The following is a 19,864-nucleotide window of genomic DNA, read 5'->3' as shown; positions in this document are numbered from 1 at the left end:
AGAGATTTAAATGCTACTGTTTTGATATATGATGACATGGAGCAAGTGTTTTAAATTCCCAAACTGCACCACAGGCATGTCTAAAAGCTCGTGTTTGGTGGGCCTTTCAAAGTGATTGGCAACAAAAGGGATTAGATTTTAAAGCTTTTCTCTTAAGGCCCTGTTTTGGATAACTTAGTTTTAGTGAGAGGAAGTTAATTTTCTGTTAAATTAGAATATGATGATAAGCTTAGCAGAGACCATGGTGTAGGAGCTAATCTGTAGCATAATTAATTTTAATATAGTAAGGCCTCGTTCGGCCAGCATGCTTGAGGGAGATCTGAAAATGAACATTAATTAATTTAAAGACTCCAATGATTTCAAATATAGTATGGTATGGAGGGAAAGTTAAGAATTAGTTAGAGCGAAAGACTTTTCAAGAGCTAAAATTAGAGCTTTGAACTACTATTTTTGCAGAAAATCTCATCCCAATAATATAGGTGATAGAACCTAAAGTTTTTAGGGAAAAGGTTTCTAATTTTTGTTTCTTTGGATTATTTATTTATTTTGGGTGAAGTTTTTTGGGGACTCTTAGGGGTCATATCTTTAATTTAATTGGTGACCCTACAATAAGTTTTGACAGTAACTTTGTTTGTTTCCTTTACTAAAAGAAATATTATTATTTATTAATTTTTATTTCAAATTTCCAATCCAGTCTTTAATAAGGTGAAAAGAAATCTTAAAGGTTATCACCTTATAAAATAAGAATCAATTGATGTAACCCAAAAAAAAAAAATCTAATGATAATGATGATGTCTCTTGGTATTTTTAAAATAACAAGCTTATGACAGGGGAATGAATTGTTGCTTCAATGCCCAGTCCAAAACTACATGGTCTGTTTTTTTTTTTTTTTTTAAGTTTATGTCAAATTTATAAAGCAATGGGAAGAGACACACGCTCTCTGGTGTGTGCTCGCGTGAGGGTATATTGTTGGCATTTTAACTATAATCTCCAAACTCTGTTTTTCTCATAAAAGGGACAGAATTTCCAGAACATTGCTACAAATTGAAAACAATCAAGCATGCATATAATCATTGATGCGGGACCATTGAAGTAGCAGTAAAATGATGCCATTAGCAATCAGAATCATACCTTTGTGAGGGTTTGTTGTGTTGCTTCTCCCGTATTTAAAGATTGTTCGGTACTCAAATGAGGTGAAAGCTTCTCCTCTGCTTTTTCTTCAACTTGAGAATATGTTGTTCCAGAGCTTGCTTGAAAATGGGTAGTTGAAGTTTCTGAGATTAAGAGATTTTCGTTGTTATAATAAAACTCATAATAATTTTCAATTCTAAAGAACAAATTACTTTTCTCAATACATACCATAAAAAGAAAAGTTGGGACAATCGATCACTTCCGTGTTATCATTTTCTTTCAAAGCTTGAAAATCAATCCCATGGCAGATACTAACAAGTTTGGGAAGAAGGTATAGGTTCAATTGACTTAGTTGCGGAAGCACATCCTTCGTGGCCATCTCTTTCATCTCCCCTTCTCTTACCAGTACATGCTCAAGTCTATTGGCTTCCACTATCACCAAAAATCTTAGTTTTGGAAGGATACCAGTAATAGTGATAGAAAACAGGTACTTCAATTTGCCACACCCACCGACACCGACCACTTCTAAGTTAGGAAAGCATGGTTCATGGCGCAAATGATCATCATCATTTGTTTCATTATCTTCTTCAACAATTTTAACTAATTCTTCACACCTTAATACTTTTAATTTTTTCAACATTGGTAGGCTTCGCACCACAGATGTGGAGAAGATAACTTTGAGCTTTCTGCATTCCTCAATGTGTAGGGCTTGAAGACAATGGAAGCATATGATATGTTTAGGCCCCACACATATATTCACCAACTCATGTAGACGAAACAACTCCAACTTTTGTAAGCTTGACGTCAATGGCTCAAGTCCATCCCCATTTTTCTCTTTGTCCACATGTGTCAAATCAACAATTTCTTTTATTGTAGAGTCTCGAATTTCAAGAGTTTTCAAAGTTTGCCTCTGCATCTCAATTGCCTACGAATTCCATGTACGAGATATATCAATTTCAAATTTATTTTTTTAAAAAAAAAAGAACTTTAAAATGCTTAGCCCAATTTGAACAAAATTATAGTAGAATTTAGGGTGAGCGAAACCATTAAATAAAAATTAAGAGGCAACAAATACATTTGAATTTTAAATATAAGTGCTCTTTGCAAACATGTCTGTACGAAAATAACCACAAAAAATCCCTTATAGTTTATGAAAATAGAGATTTAGGGGCGTAATATTATTATTTTCTGCTTCTTTAAGAGAACAAATGAATGTAGTGAGAAATAGTATTAAAACATAACTTATCATTTGGGGGAATATATTAGGATTAGTAAGAGAAGTTGAACAGAGTCATACCTTTGTTTCCTGTTGTTTTATATGCCAACAAATCAAAAATTCATTGAAAGGACAGTGAATTTCGAAAATATCAAGGACAGGCCAAAGTTCTTGGTTGAAATCAAAAGTTTCGCTGAATTGATTTTTTCATTACTCTACTTTGATTTTTTTTTAATGCTTCTATTTTCAATGTTTTCATTACTTTTATCTATTAATACTCATTTTTAATGTTTACTCTACTTCCAAAAAAAATCAAATATGAGTGCTGAAAACATCAAAGCTGACTAGCAAAGCAGATCAAAGCAAAGTATTTAAAAATTTTAAATATGAATATTGAAACTATTAAAATAAGAATTGAAGCGATTAATTTTGAGTACTTAACAAATTGAAGAAAATCGCAAAGACTCAAAATAGAAAAAATTTAAATTCTAACCAAAAATTTAATTCAAAATTTTTAAAATTCATGATCATTAACAAAAAAAATTTTATAAAGTGTTTTCAAATCTCATTTTCTTTTTCTTTATATTTCGCTTTTGAGTAAGCAAATCCGCAGAGAACAAACAACATCACCATAAAAAGAGAGCATTACCTTTGTGGTATTCAAATCCAGTTGTGCTTTATAATTCATGGGACCAATGCTGAGGAACTTAGGTACGCTCCCTAAACAGAGGACATCCAAAGCAGGGAGATCAAAGTGCCACTCGTCTTTCTGATTTAGATGGGATAAATGATGCTGATGCTGGTATTTCTCAATGACATATGTTAGCTGTGGAGTGCCTTCAATGGTCAAGGACTTTAAATTCTTAATCTCTATAGATATTGCCGACAGAAATAAAAATTCCAAGTCCATGCACTCTGAGATATGAAGTTTCTGTAACTTTGGGAAAATGGAACTGCAATTGATTTCATCTTTATAATCATCCTCCTCGCTCATTACCAAGTGCTTCAGCCCATCATAACGCCTGATTGTCAATTCTTCCCATTCTATCACTGATGCCATGGATAAAGTGAACAAAGTTGATACTGAATCCGAAAAGAAACATGCAAGTTCCATCTTCTTGATATGGCGAACATGGAGTGCTAGTTGTCTCCCAAGTGTAGGAGCAGCATCAATCCATTTCTTTGATTCAAGTAATCCCTTCAAAAAGACATTATTGTTTACGCAATCATAATGCTCATAGATATCTAAACTAGGAAAATAACTTACAGGTAATGAAGATTCTGAAAACAAAGTCTAAGTAAAATTTTTAGATGCAGTGATGTACAGCAAATTAAATAATATCAAAGCATAACAATAAATCAAAACAATGATAACTATGAGTCTTCATAAAGTGTCAATATACATCAATTTAACCAAAAAGTAGAGTATTTTGATACCTTATCTTAGTTATTCCCAAAAATAAATTTATTAGATCTCTCACTGTCATATTTTCATCGTCTTTCTTGAATCTAACCCTTTGAATTATTGTGCTCCATTCTAATATTCTAATTTATAATGGCTCGACAATCAACTAATCTAAAAGATTAGTATATTAGAATATTCATAGATGATTTTGTCAAATTAATATATGTTTCACTTCACAATGACAATATGATCAACGTATTTATAAAACAAAGGACTGTGAAGTTTAAGAATATCAAAGATGGACCAAACTCCTTGGTTGAAATCGAAAGTTTTGTTAAATTGATTTTCTCACTAGTCAACTTTAATTTTTTTTAATACTACTATTTTCAATGTTTTCAATACTTTTATCTATTTCCTACTCTTTTTTATGCTTTCAATTAAAAAAAGAAACTAAATGAGTGTTGAAAACATCGAAGTTGAGTAATTGGTTTAAAAAAAAGAAATTTAGGTATGAAAAAATTGAAAATATGAATATTGAAAATATCAAAAACAATGATTGAAGTGGTTAAATTTATGCAATTAAAAAAATGAAGAATATAGCGAAGAATGAATATAAAAAATTTAATTCTAACCAGTGATGAAGAATATAGCAAAGAATGAATATAAAAAATTTAATTCTAACCAGTGATCTTAATTATTTTTTGAAATTTTTAGAATTCATAGTCATTAACAAAAAAATTTATAAAGTGTTTGCAAATCTCATTTTCTTTTTCTTTATATTTCACTATATCCGTGATATATTTCTCTTTGACACCTAAGATATACACAAACCCACACATATGTATAGCTAAGTTTTTAAGTGATACTTGTAGACATGCATGAAATCCAGAAAACTAGCACATCATGTAGTCAATCTTCATCTGACTTTTTTTTTTAATACTCTCTTCATCCAACTATAATTTCAAGATATTTAGCAAATTAAGTATCAATCACGTACGTAAAAAAATTTTATAAAGTGCTTTCAAACGTCTTTTTTTTACATTTCAATTTTGAGTAAGTGTATCAACAGAGAACAAACAACATGAAGATAAAAAGAGCGCATTACCTTTGTGGTATTCAAATCTAGTTGTGATTTATAATTCATGGGACCAATGCTGATAAACTTAGGTACTCTGTCTAAACAGAGGACCTCCAAAGCAGGGAGATCAAAGTGCCACTCGTCATTCTGATTTTGATGGGATAAATGATGCTGATGCTGGTATTTCTCAATGACATATGTTAGCTGAGGAGCGCCTTCAATGGTCAAGGACTTTAAATTCTTAATTTCTATAGATATTGCAGACAGAAATAAAAATTCCAAGTCCCTGCACCCTGAGATATGAAGTTTCTGTAACTTTGGGAAAATGGAACTACAGTTGATTTGATCTTTATAATCATCCTCCTCACTCGTTGCCAAGTGCTTTAGCCCATCATAACCCCTGATTGTCATCTCTTCCCATGATATCACTGATGCCATAGATAAAGTGAACAAAGTTGATACTGAATTTGAAGAGAGATATGCAAGTTCCATCTTCCTAATATGACCAACAACATGGAGTGCTAGTTGTCTCCCAATTGTAGGAGCAGTATCAATCCATTTCTTTGATGCAAGTAATCCCTTCAAAAAGACATTGTTGTTTACGCAATCGTAATGCTCATAGATATCTAAACTAGGAAAATAACTTAGAGGTAATGAAGATTTTTGTTGTAGTAGATTATGTGTAATTTGGTTGAAATCTAGGAAACTATCGTTATCCGATTATAATTTCAAGAAATTCAACAAAGATATATCATAAATTTTTTATGTGCTAAGCATTGTTAACTATATTTCTTGCAATAAAAGGCATGTGTGTATGCACATGAATATGTTTATGTATGTGTATTTTTACCCAAGAACAATTGTTATAACAAGACGTATTTACAAAATCTTGTTACAGATTCAATCAACCATGCAAATACAGGTACTTTAAATAATGTATCGTACCAAGGATCACAATAAATATTTTTAACACTCATACCTTATTTTATTTAATTGTAAATCATTTTTCTTTTTGAAATAATTAACAATGTATAATTCACAAGAGAGAGACTTGAATGTAAAAAGAAATTTGAACATAAGTAGAGAAGCGAGCTGATCATACCCGTGAGATTCCTTCGTCAAGCAATCTCCCCGTAGAAACAGCAACATCAGCCTCTTCACTTGTCGCCTTTGATTCAAAACAACATACTTGAGCCCAAGAAAAAGAACGTATCTTGGTGCTTGGAGGTGTGGGTACTGGCCGTTGTGGTGACGAAGAGGTGGATTTTTCATACTCCCTGAAAACACCAACCAGACTTGACAGACTAAAAAGTTGCATTTCTTCCAGAGAGGGAAGCATAACATTGACCTCTTGGAACTTATCAAATATATATTTCAACTTCTTGCACAACCGTATGATTATTCTTTCCAGAGGCCATCCACCGTGAAGGATTGGCAATATTATTTCTAAATTGTCACAACTATCAATTTTAAGAATTTTAAACTTTGGAAACAAAGTGTCGTAGCTCTTTTGATCATTGTCACCATCTCCACCAGCTATTTCCCCTCTTGAACTCTTATCTTCTACAATGCATTCCAATGCATCACATCTCTCAATGTTCAACTCTTCTAACTGTAAAAGCCTTTGAGCAGTGAATGGGAGGAAAATTGACGTCAGCTTTGGACACCCGTTCAGTTTCAAGGTCTTTAGATGACACAAGTTATAGTGGCCATTAAATAATATATTGCTTAGTCCCATTTCAGAAAGGTATAGTCCAACTAAATTGGAAAAAGCATTCTTTACATCAAGACGATTATTCGCAACATCAATGAGACATCGCATGTCAGGCCAAGAATCCAATTGAAGAATGATCAAGTCAGTCCTGCCTTTGTTGTCTACTGGAACAATATCGAGGACAAGATTTTTCTGTTTTGTTTCTCCATAACCTTCTAAGATGAGAAGCTCAGCTGTTTTAACAAGTTGCTTAAATGTTGCCTCAGAGATTAAATGCCTTAAATTACTTGGCTTAAAGCATCTTGAGAGGGAACCACATTGCTCAAAATAATCTAAAAATTCATCCTGACCATCACAAGATATTTGATATATCTGTAACGTATGAAAAGATGCTTTATGAAAAATTTTCTTTTCTATTTCCCCCTCATCATACTGATTACTCAAAAAAGTCAACTCCTCTAGCTTTGGGCATGCTTCAATTAGTTCAAAAGGATTACTCATATCAATTTCACAATTTTCTATCCTTAAGAATCTCAACTTCTCTAGCTCAAAATTTTCTCCAGGTGATTTAGAAATTGAACAATCATCAAACCATAGACTCTCAAGATTTGGTAACCTTCCCAACATAGAGATGCTGTGGCATAAGGCAAAATTTCCTATCATGAGAGTTTGAATGTTTTGTAATGACTGAATTGATGGAAATAATGATGGAGCTGAGATTTGATAAAAACCTTCACCGCATAGAAACCAAACTTTGAGCTTTTTCATCACTGTAAAGAATGTATTGGGGACTTCCAAATCCTTTGAGTTATTTAGAACCCAAAGTAAAACCTCAAGGTTTCTACCATCAAAGTGCCTTGGAAAAGAATTGCTTTTCCAAAATAAACATTGCAAGCCCTCTTTAGGCGGTTTAGATTCAATGACAGATTGAACATCCTTTTCTCCTATTGATAAGGATACTTCATGAATCAAATCATGCATCTTTACGCATTCCCTCTTTGTATTCAATAATAAAGAAGAATCTAGGAGTTCCACTATAGCATCAAGTACTTTTCTTCTTCTTTCATTGTAGTCATCAACTTCCCCAAAAGGACCCATTCCCACACCAATTCTGATTAAAAACTCCATAGGAATCTCAAAATCTTCGGGGAATAGGGAAGATATCAATAAGAGCCTTTTGGCTTTTTCATTTTTCAAATTATCATAGCTCAATTTCAAACCTTCATAGACCCCTTTTAAATCATCATCACGAACCCTAAATATTGTCTCACCTCTTTGCAAGTTCCTCAACGCTTCCTTCCAAACTAAAGAAGGTCGCCCTTTTAATGATCTTGCTACAGCTACAATTACAACTGGTACTCCATGGCAATGGTCCACAATATTTTGTGCCAAACTCTCCAAAGTAGAGGAGCTATTAGTATGCTCGAGGAAAAGTGACAATGCTTCCTTATCAGTCAATTTATGTAGATCAATGATCCCTTGACAATCCATTTTTGTACAAATCTCTTTGCTCCGGGTGGTTATCAATATAGTGCAACCCTTGTGCAAGTGGCGAGGAGGAATCCCCAACTCTTTCGTGAGATCAAACTCCATCCACACGTCATCTAGTACTATAAGAATTTTTTCTTCTAATGCTTTGATTTTGGCCAATATTTTGTCATGGAGTACTTCTTCCGCTCCATTCTTTAATTCCACACCCAAATTCCTAGCAATTTCACCTTGAAGCTTTTTGAAATCTGGAAGCTTAGAGACAACAAGAAAGATGACTTTTCTGAATATTGATCCTTCTAATTTAGCACCTACTTCTGTTGCCATCGAGGTTTTGCCTGTTCCCCCCAAGCCTTGCAATCCAATCATAATGTTTTTTTCATCCTCTAGTGCCTTTTTAAGTTTTTCAAATGTTGACTTTCTACTATCAAAAGGCATGAAATTTGGTAAGCAACGGTATTTTATACCTGGAAGTTCAATTGGACTTGCCACTATGTCAAAGTTACTTCTCTCTAGAAGTTTGTCAATATCTAGAGTCCGTTTTGCCAAGTCTTTGCCTTTTTGATATTGACGCCAGCAATTAATACACAAGTCATTAAAGCATTTCTCTTTCTTAGTGTTAGCATCAATGAGTTCTTCAGCTTCACGTGTCCATTGTAGTGCTACAGATGTGGCAGGAGAAACACCCCTAGCTTGATCAATTATTCTCCTTACATCTTTGAGTTTTGCATTCAATCTTTTCTCTGCGTGCTCATACTCTTGACCATAACTATTGAAGCAACATAAATACTGAGCTTCATTTTCCACAAAGTTCACAAAACTTTGGGTTTTGTTCTTTACAGGTTCGGCAAGGATGCTCTCCATCTAACATGGAAATAAAGTTAATGTTATTCTATCTTTCTATCTTGATTTAAGTTGTGAAATACCCACATAATGATTATAACAAAATGAAAAAATGAATGAGACTAACTAAAAACGGAGCAAAATGTATACTAATTTGGTACCTATGATAATCATCTTAGAAAGTAAAATACATGAAGATGAATCCTGAAAGAAATTCACTATAAGTCATGCATTATTATGACTCAACTAATGCATTTTGAAGTTGGATTTGGATAGTGGTTTCAAATCAGAGGTTACTTATACTTCATTAAAATATGCTATTCGAAGGAATAGCTTAATGGACAACAAACGACCCCCTAATCTTTGACATCTCATGTGTTATACCTAAATCATGCCAATCCTACTAGTAACCACCAATATTTTTTTACTTAGTTTGTGTATCATACTTAGCAAAACCCTTTCATAACCATCATCAGAGAAACTTCTTCATAAAGGCATGAATAAATCATCCTTTGATCTTTCACCGCCAATCTTGTAATGCTTCAACTTTAGGAAGAGAAGAAAAAGGATGGAAGTATTCATTAGGAGACGAAATTCAAAATCTGGGAGATTATCCTGTATGGCTATACACCTCCATTTATGAAACTAGCCAATGGTGCCTTTGTGGATCACCCAAAAGACTTTTGGGACGATAATATATTTTTTTCATTGCTCATTTACTTTAGTGCACTCTATTGTTACTTCAGCTTTTAGCTCTACTCTCTCTTCACTTCTGATTTGCTTTTGTAGATCGGTCCCTGCCTCTTACTAATTGCTTTGATTGAGGTTTTTCTTTTGCTAACTCTGGGAGAGACAATTCCAGCAACACCCCAATTGTACATGAGATGCCTCATATATGTAGCATAACGAATCAATTTCGACACCATGAGAATACACACCTACTAAAAGTAGCCCCGATCCTAAGCATCTCTAAAGGCCTGTTTGGTTGGAGGGAGCCATCTCCAAGAGTCTGTTTGGTTGGAGGGAAGGGTGAGGGAGGGAAGGAAAAATGAGTCCTTCCCCTCATTTGGCTAGAAATGTTAGAGGGGAGGGGAGCAAAAATTTTCCCTCCTCCCTCACCTTCTCCTATTTTAGCTCCTCTTGAAATTAGGTTTTTTTTTTTGGAAGGAAGCTAAATTTTTAGACCATTTTACCCTCTTACTTTTTTTAATATTTTATTAATACCCATAAAAAATATATTATTATAATTTCAAATAAAAATACATTACTATAAATAAATATATATTATTATAATTAAAAATATATTATAATAAAAATTAATTAAAAATTAAAAATATTATTATGGTGAAAAATTATATTATTATAGATTAATTAGTTTTTACAATTTTACCAAAATATTATTTTATTAACTAAAATATGTTTTAAAGCACGAAGAAAAGCATAGCCAAAGGAGAAAAAATTTCATTTTTTTTAAAACAAAGTATATTTGCTAATTTGATTATTTGAAATATATTATTATGCTAATTAGACTAAAAATCTACTGTACCAATTGTTTAATACACATATTAATATAACAATATCGCATTGTTATTAAATTATGTAATTTGAATTAGGATGTAAATTAATTTATGTAATATATAAATAAAAATAAAAATTAATATGTGAGGGTAAGATGATAAATTGACTATTACTATTCCTCTCCTTCCTCTCTTGAATTAAATAAAGGATCATTAAATATTCCTCCATCTCCTCCTTTTTAATCAAACCAAACAAAGTAAGGTTAATGATATAAAACAAGAAGAGAGAAGAGGAAAGGAAGAGATTAGAAAGAGCAGAGAAGAGAAAATAGAGAATGGAGAAGAGGAAACAAGCCGAAGGAAAATGATAACTGCAACATCATTCAATAATCAAGTTTGCCATAAAATGAAAACCTTAAATCTAATTATACTAAAATAATAATAATAACAATAATAATAATACTAAACTACTAATAAATCTTAAAATGATAATAAAACCAAATAAATCAAATATCCTAAAAATATAATAAAATTATAAAAAAAAATTTCATATTCCATCTGTTAAAACCTCTCCCACCGTCCCCTCAAACCAAACATGCCCTAAAGGGTGCCCTTCCCCATATTTCGGCAAGAAGAGAAGTAATGCAGGGTGAAACAAAAAATTCCAAGAAAGGTAACGACAAGAGAGCCCCCCACCAACGGTTTAACAAGTTTTAGAATATCACATTTACTTTTGTTCTTTTGGTGTGTTGCATATATGACACGCTTCATAATTCGTAATAGAAGTCATCATCAAAATGCTGAAAATATGATTAATTTTAAAAATAGAATTGATATATATATATATATATATCTCTCTCTCTCTCTCGAAAGCGTAAGGAAAATAACAATAGAAACATTAAGATGATATAAAAATAATAAAGAGAAACACTAGCAAGTTAGATTATATCCTTACCTTTTAATTTTTTGAGAAATTGGAAGTCCCCTGAATTAATACAAGAAGTCAAATCCTGCCAACCAAAAATATGCGAAAGAATTCATTATATGAGAAATATTATTGATAGAAAATATATAACAAGTCTGAGATGAAAGTGATTAAAAATTAATTCCTTCACATAATATCATTTGGGATCAAAAGGAAATACGCATCTCTTATAATTAAAACTATGCAAAAAAAAAATCATAATGTATATTTATCAAATTTTAAAATAAAAAGGTCATACCAAAGGAAAAGGTAGCAAAGTTATTGACTTGGATATTAATATTGTGTTGGTTAGTTGTTTGTGTGATTGCTTGTCATGATTGTCTGAGCTAAATTTTATGATTGAACATGTAATATATAGAATGAAATCTAGCTATGCAGTGCAAAGAAAAACGCCCTTTTACATAAATATATATATATATATATATATAAAAGGGATAATTAATATATAAGTCCTTATAGTTTCAACTGGTTTTTAATCAGGTCCCTATAATTTTTTTTCTTTTTATCATGTCCTTATATTTTCATATATTTTTAATCAAGTCCTTATAATTTTTTTTCTTTTTATCAGGTCCTTATTGTTTTACTTTGTTTTTAATTAGGTCTTTGTAGTTTTTATTCTTTATTTTACAAATAATAACATTTAAAAAATATATAAATTATTGTAACAATCTTATGTTAGTATTCTTTTAAATTTTTAGTTAAACAAATACGTTATTTATTTTCAATTCAAATTTTTATAATTATAAAATTCAAATTATAATAATAAATTTTTATAAAATTAAAATATGATTATAAATAATTTATATTTAAGTATAATTATTATTCTGATTATTTATTAATTACTAAATGATTATATTAATTATTTTGTCCAATTATATAATTATTAATTTAAAAATGAAATTAATTTTAAAGAATAAAGTTAATAAATAATTTTTCAAAAACTACAAAGCACCTAATTAAAAAATAAGTGAAACTATAAGGATCTGATAAAAAGAAAAAAAAATAGAAGGATCTAATTAAAAACACACGAAAGTAAAAGGATCTGATAAAAAGAAAAAATTTTATAAGGACCTCATTAAAAATCAGATGAAATTATAAGGACCTGGCGATTAATTATCCCTATATAAAATACGTTAGCAAAATATATATAAAATAAAATATATATTATTCATTCTATAAAATAAAATCTGGAAAAGTATAAAAGAGCTTGTCTAAGACATATTTAAGGCTTAGAGATATTATTCAAAGTCTTGAAAATTGGGGCAACGTTAACATTATTTGAGGATTTGGATATACTATGAAGAGGTCTATTTTTCCAAAAATAGCTTACATAATTTTAAAACTAATTTATATGAGAATTAAGGTCCTATTTTCTTGAATAATTCAAGAAAAAATAGTTAGAAAATAATCAAAATATTGATTTGGCCCAACAATTTTATAGACATTATTTTATGAGGCAAAGAATTAAATGGAGCATGGAGGGCAAAACATTTTATAAAATGTCCCAGAATATTTGGCTTTTAAATTTCAATAAAGTAAGGTTTCGATGGTAAATTTAATACACAAAGCAAGAAAATCTTTTAGGGCCAGGCTTGGGCCCAATTTACAAGATAAAGGTCATGGCTTTGATATTAAGAAGGTTTTTTTTCCCCCTCCCCTCGCCAATAAGAAGAGGTGAATTATTGACATGGGTCCCACAAATATCAAAATAATATTTAAATTCAAGCTTTGTTATAAAACGAGAAGTAATAAAAAAAACTAGAGAATATAAAAGAAAATAAGAGATAGAGAAGTCAATGGCTTTTTTCTTATTTACTTTGTTTCATAGTACAAATGCTTTATGCATGCCTCTGCTCCAAGCATTGAAGTTCTATGTTGAGATTACAAAAAAATAAAGAATATCCTAATTGCATTAACAATGAGAAACTATATATTTTATTTAAAATGATAATCATATACATTGGTAATAGAAAAGTCCTCTATATATTTTATTTTTGGGATCACCAGTTATATACTACACACTTCTCCTTTGTTTCCCAATATTATTCAATTTTAGTTTTGATAAAATTACACGAACGTTGTTGCATAAGAATAACCAAAGGTATTGTATGGTCATTAGTAAAAGTTATAACCTAAAAGTCTCACAAATATGTCAACATTACATGAAAAGAAACAAGATAAAGATATATTACCTTAAAAAAAATCGATGAAGAATAACCAATGAAGAGAACAATAAGAAGACTATTACACAAATTTGTCAATCAGAAACACACACAATTTAGTATTTACAATTATTTATAATGAAAATGTTTACTGCTGGTTTGGACAAAATTTAAAGCGCAAATTTCTTTCTCCAGGCATCAAATTTCAACCATCAAATTAAGTCTTATCTTACATGATGCAAATTGCAAAATAAAAGTAACCTTATAAATATAAAATTCTCAAAATGATTGTATATATTAAAATTGTAAACCATGTCGTAATTGATAGTCCAGACCAGTTATACAGCAAAATGCCATATAAGCATTAACAAGAAATGAAACATGATATGATATATTCTTACCCTTTTTTGGTGAGATTTCAATGTTGTTGGACAAAGAGACCTCCTTTTAACTTTTCTTTTTCTTTTTTTTTCTTTTTCTAAAATTTGGCGCAAACTAAAGTGATAAAAAGAAAAATGAAAAGATTCTTAGCAGGAGTGAAACACAAAATCTGCCAAACTTAAACACATAAAAATTAGTAATAGAAACAAGTATGAGATATAAAAATATGCTATACAACCTTTGGCATCCTCACAAATTTAATTTAAAATTAACAATTTGCGGATATTAAGAATAATTATGAGCTGTTAACATTTCTCTTGCCAGTATGAGCTTTTAACATTTATCATGCTAGGTTTTGTAAAGATAATTGGATATAATCAATTTAGTTTTTCATTCGTGCCGTTTGTTTCATTGTTAATTCAGATAATTTTTGCTTTCTTTATATGTGATGGTAATTCTTCATTTTTCTTGTATATTTCGTATGACAAAGAATCACACAGAGCATTGTATTCTTGTACTGTTTGGCTAATAAAAATGGAGAACACTTGGGATACTTGAAACACTAAAGATAGGTAAATTGAATGTACACGCGCGCACACAGACATCTTATAATGTGCTATAAGTGTACATTTCTATATGTTGATTATGAAAATTATTAATGATTGTAGAATGAATATAAAGAACAAGAAAAATGAAAAAAAATGATCATATTCATACCCATATATTTTTTAAAGAAGCTCTTCATAATGCACAAAATTTATAACGTCATATTTAGGTTTGACCGTAAAAATATTTATAATACATAATGGTCAATATTATAATTATTGCAGGATATTGATGAGAATCAGCGAAAAGCGAAGCGCAAACCTATTATCTATTGAGAGACACTTTTAAAGCACCGGCGCTTTCCTATGTACCAAGTACTTCTTTTGAGTTCTGGTGAATAAAATTTTCAAACAAGTATTTTTCAGCAGTTTTTCCTAATTTGAATGTATTATTACCTTTTTTTCCCCTGAAAGATGCACGAAGTTATGAATCAAAATAAAAACACACTAGAATGCACAAATAGCAAGAGCGAAACAAGTCCTGCGTAAATAAAAATTTATGGGGTGAAATTTATAGTTTAAAACTATTGAAACTATCAATAATATTTATTAATGACATCAGGAGAGTGAGCAACGAAAGATCAAATTTAATGAAAGAATGATAGATTCTCTCCTCCCGTGAGAGCGAAATTCTCTGCCCTGTGAGAGCCAAAACCGCTCCCTGGTGAGCGTTGTTTCTCGGCGTCCTCTCCCCGGCAGCCGCAGGGGGAGAGTGAGTCTAGTGTGTGTGTGTTGGCGTGTGCATGCGTTAGAGTTTTTGCTGTGGTTTTGGGAGATGGATATTAAGAGGAAGGTCAGATCTGAAGCTGCGATGCTTATGGAAGTGAAGGAGGAAGATCAGTGGATGGACCTAATTAGAGACTCAGAAAGCATCGTGTTGATGACCGATGGCGAGATTTGGACAGATACAGACAGAATCGAAGATGGAAGATGCAGAAATCTACCATGGCCGAAAGAGGCTGGGGAATGGAGTGATCTATGAGTTGCTGGCAGATTTGGTGTTTCCTTATAATAGAATGTCGTTATCCGGCACCTTCGAGGAGGCTGAAAATCGAAAAGAGCTGATGAGAGGTGGAGGCTTGGGAAGTGAAACGGTCGAAAGCTTTGGATCTCGGTTAACTCTTCCAATATATCTATTCAGATCTATGAGAGACGGATTGAAGAATCTCAGAGTAAAACCAACTTTGCAGTGCCTTGCTGTAAACATGGTCGAATGGAATCCTTTGTCTTGGATTTACAAGGTAAAATGCTTTGGTTCTCTTTTTTCTATTAGCCCTATTGTAGTCTTCATGGGGCTAAATGGTCTGATTGATGGATATGGAATAGGTGCTATGCTGTTTGTTTTGATTTTTGCTTCATGGAGTACTTGGAATATGAGATATATGTGCGAATTTGTAACGAAGGATCTGGTTAGATACAATTTTCACTGGTTTGAATCTCTGGCTTTAGTTCGTCTAGTGCTTACCGCAGTGTTCTTAAAGGTTAAATGGGGCTTTAGCGTTTTCTTCTCTCAAGATAGGATTGCCATTGATAGAGGTGGTGTTTTTTTGGGCTCAACTATGTTTCCTGCAGTTAGCTTTGTTGAAGTTGTGGAGTTTTGGAAATTTAGTGGCAAGTTAAGCTTCTTTGTGGCATTCAGAAGAGATATACTAAAAATTAAGGATGATGCACGTTGGGTGCCACCTGCATGTCTTTATTATTTGTTTGATTCTAAGAAACAAGTGAGGGTAATTGTTAGGGCTGATGGTTCTGAAATGAGAGTAGGGGATGTGTTTCCTGTGGCTTTGATGATGGGTTACTGGTCGACTGGAAATCAAGAGGACAAAAAGCTCCTAGTTCTTCTTTTTTTGTTATGCTCAGCTAAGCTGTGATTGGTGGAGCTTCTTTCTTGAGCACATATCTCTTCTGCAAATTGTTGCTCAGTATCGTAACTTAGCTTCTTTGATTAAGCTAAGGAGTTGGTTAATGGGTTTGTGGCCTTTATGGTTGGGTTTTATGCCCCCCAATCCCAGTTTTTCTTTTGCTTTGTTCTTGGCCCCTCTTGATGGATATTTACCTAGTGCTCATCTTCTCTGCTCCCATGCTTATCTTCTCTACTGTCACGGAAAAGTTCCAGAGCTACTTTGGGGTCAGAAATTGCTGTTTTGCTTTTTCTCTTTAGTTGTTGTTTTGGTGTTGGAAGAGTTGTTTTCCAGTTTATGTTCTTTGTTTTCTCTGTTTTTGCGTTTTGTTTTTCTGGGAACTTTGAGGTGTACTGGTTTACTTTTTTAATACGACGTACTTTCTGACCCAAAAAAAAAAATTAATGAAGGAATGATGGAAATGTTAATATCACAAACACAATCAAAAGTATTTTAGCAATTTCATTTTTTTTCAGATTTATTGTGAACCGAATAATGGAGGAAAAAGAAGAAGGACAAACAAAAATTAGAGCGAAAAGAAGTATCAATTTTTTTTTTAAAAAGTAAAATTATACCTATTTTAAGATACTCAATGTGAATGGTTTTAAATCTAATCAATAATGATCTGAACTGGAAAAATAACTAAATAGAATTTTTGATCTAAATATTATCACAGATGAAGCAAATGAGAGACTAAACATGGAAGGAAATGCCAATAAGACTACCAACATTCATACAAGTGGGAAAGAAACACAGTAAGAATTATAAATTTTTTACCTGTTTTTTTTTTTTTTAAAAAGACACTCCAACCTTCGCTGGAGACACTCCTTTTTGGCTTCTGTATTTTGGTTATGAAATTGAAAAGCAGAATGCAAAAGTTTGAGCAATGGAAGGCAAACTGATAGAATGAATTTTTTCAAAGAAATGAAACTATTTTCTTAAGTGATATTGTTAACAATGACATTAGGACTTTGATTTTTAGGGAGTGGCAGGTCCAGATCAACCATGCATGTGTTTAGAGATCTGGCCTTAGCTGATCATTTTGCTAAGATTTCCCCCAATATGGTGGATACTTTTTTGCATCTTTGATCGACCCTTTTTTTTTCAAGAGAGAAGGTGGATGACAATTGTGATCTTTTGTTTTAAGGTTGTTTTGATTCGATAGCATTCAGTTACATTCAATTATTACTTACGTGTGAATAAACTTTTCGGAGCACCGATACTTTTCTGTATAGGTACTTTAGGGCAATAAAATTTTTAAACAAGTATTTTTCATCAGTTTTTCCTAATTTAAATGTATTATTACCTTTCTCTTTTGCCTTTTCTTTTCCTGAAAGATGGACGAAGCTATGAACGGGAGTAAAAAAAGGTACACTAGAATGCACGAACAGCAAACCCGAAACAAGTCCTGTGTAAATGAACATTTTCAGGATGAAATTTTTAGTTTTAAACCATTAAAATTATCAATAATATTTAATGAGTACCATAAGGAGAGGGAGCAACAAAAGATTAAATTTAATGGAGAATTACGGAAATGTTAATATCACAAACATTATCAAAAGTATTTTAGCAATTTCGTTTTTTTTTTTAAATTTATTATGAACCGAATAATGGATGAAAAAGAAGAACAAACAAAAATCAAAGCGAAAAGGAGTATCAATGTTTTTTAAAAAAAGTAAAATTATAGTAGTACCTACTCTAAATGGTTTAAAATCTAATAAATAATAATCTGAACTAGAAAAATAACTAAATAGAAGTTTTGATCTAAATATTATAACAGATAAAACATATGAAAGACTAAACACGGAAGGAAATGCAAATAAAAATACCAATATTCACACAAAAGAGAAAGAAATACAGTAAGAATTATAAATTTTTTACTTGTTTTTTTTTTAAAAGACACTTCAATGTTTTTCTGTATTTTTGCTGAGCAGGTTATACATTCGAGGAGACAAGAAAAGTAAGACTTAATCCAAGTTAAGAAAAAACGCTTCCCCTAATCAAGAGACTTGTAGATAGTTCGTGAGATTAAGGAAGATCCTGAACTTTAGGTAAGTTTGTTTAATCACTAACTTAATTCATTTTGACTTGATTTACTTCACTGATTTAGTTCATTTTGTTTTATTTAATTTACAGAAAGAAAACAAATAGAGAAACTAGTACTCTGGATAAACAAAATCTGATTATATTATTCTTACCTTGTCTTTTCTTTTTCTTTTTGGAGACAGAATTCAGAGAAATGTAGAGCACACAAACAGCCAAGCAACAACAGATCAAACAAGCCTTGTGACTGTGAATTTGAAATTAAAAAAAAAATTGTTAATTTCTACAGCTCCATTATACGCAGCAGAAATAACTAGAGCGAACGGAAAAGAGTAAACAAAATTTGTAGAAATAGATAACGATTTTGACAGTATAGTTATAATCAGAATGGGTTCATACCTTTTTCTTTTTGTTTTTTTTTTTTGGTCTTGCCTTCTTTCTCCAGCCGCTTCAACTTTGTTTAACAGAGAAATCTGATACACAGAACAGAGATAAGAGCAACGGGGCCACAGAAAACAGGGAAGCAGAAGATGATCCAAATAATTTATGTTGAAATAATATAAATAAAATTACACGAACACAAATAATTTTTTTATGGAGATGATCCAAATAAAAGAAAATAATTATTTATTTTTAATATTTTCGGGCATCACAAAAATATTTACTTTAAACTATAATTTCTCAATAATTTGATATGACGAGGTCAAGATTCAAAGTCCGCACTGACCCCCACTTCCAGGCCCAAAAAAAAAAGCCTACTTGGTTCAATAATTTTAAAGGCTCAGTACTACAGACGTTAAAGTGCTTTGAATGGTGACAGGGCCCCCATCTGATGAGTAGTCCTACAAAAGTTAAAGTCCTTTGAATGATGACAGGGTCCGCATGTGATGCACGGGTAATATTTAAAATAATCCTTAATATAAAATCCTATGTGATTTTTATTTTGATTCTGAAAATAAGACCTCAATCCATTTTATTTTATATATTTATATTTTTTTTAAATAGTCCTTTTAATAATACGAATTCTAGTCAATACATTTGATTAATAAGAATATTTTAGGAAATACAACATCTATTTAGGACAAATAACTAACTCAATTTACTTCTTTAATCTCGTCAAATTAGTCAACTGACTCTTATAATTAGGACCGGAGATAATATTTGTTATTCATATGAATGGCCCCCACCTAGCTTGGTTTTTTCAAGAAAAAATTACAATTAAGTAAAAAAAATCATAATTATTAGTCTCAATAACAACTGACTTTTCGATAGTTACTTCCTTTCCACACAACTCTAGTACAATTCTCTTTTTTTAAAATTAAAAAGCTAAATTTATTTAATATAAATAAAATACTATAAAAAAAGACCTATGAGTTAATAATCCACAAAAAAAAG

The 19,864-nt window shown here is 31.3% G+C and overlaps 1 protein-coding gene and 1 long non-coding RNA gene across 2 annotated transcripts; both read right to left on the bottom strand.

Moving 5' to 3' along the window:
• Window positions 1-2,927: 2,927 nt before the first annotated feature.
• Window positions 2,928-8,896, bottom strand: LOC114754370 (disease resistance protein At4g27190-like). The gene is made up of 3 exons (XM_028943136.1): window positions 5,933-8,896; window positions 4,858-5,409; window positions 2,928-3,545 (listed from the first exon to the last, which is right to left on the bottom strand). The coding sequence occupies exons 1-3, from the start codon at window positions 8,894-8,896 to the stop codon at window positions 2,928-2,930; spliced, it is 4,134 nt and encodes a 1,377-aa protein (XP_028798969.1).
• Window positions 8,897-15,702: 6,806 nt separating this feature from the next.
• LOC114754360 (uncharacterized) lies at window positions 15,703-18,689 on the bottom strand. Its single transcript, XR_003741165.1, has 3 exons — window positions 18,677-18,689; window positions 16,349-16,354; window positions 15,703-15,774 (listed from the first exon to the last, which is right to left on the bottom strand). It is a non-coding gene; the product is annotated as an uncharacterized LOC114754360 (long non-coding RNA).
• Window positions 18,690-19,864: the final 1,175 nt, after the last annotated feature.

This window comes from Neltuma alba, unplaced genomic scaffold (assembly GCF_004799145.2).
Source record: "Neltuma alba isolate B1F8T4 unplaced genomic scaffold, ASM479914v2 tig00010134_pilon, whole genome shotgun sequence".
Taxonomy (NCBI): Eukaryota; Viridiplantae; Streptophyta; class Magnoliopsida; order Fabales; family Fabaceae; genus Neltuma; species Neltuma alba.
The sequence above is the reverse complement of the archived record's forward strand: the minus strand, read 5'-3'. Positions and strand labels throughout refer to the sequence as shown.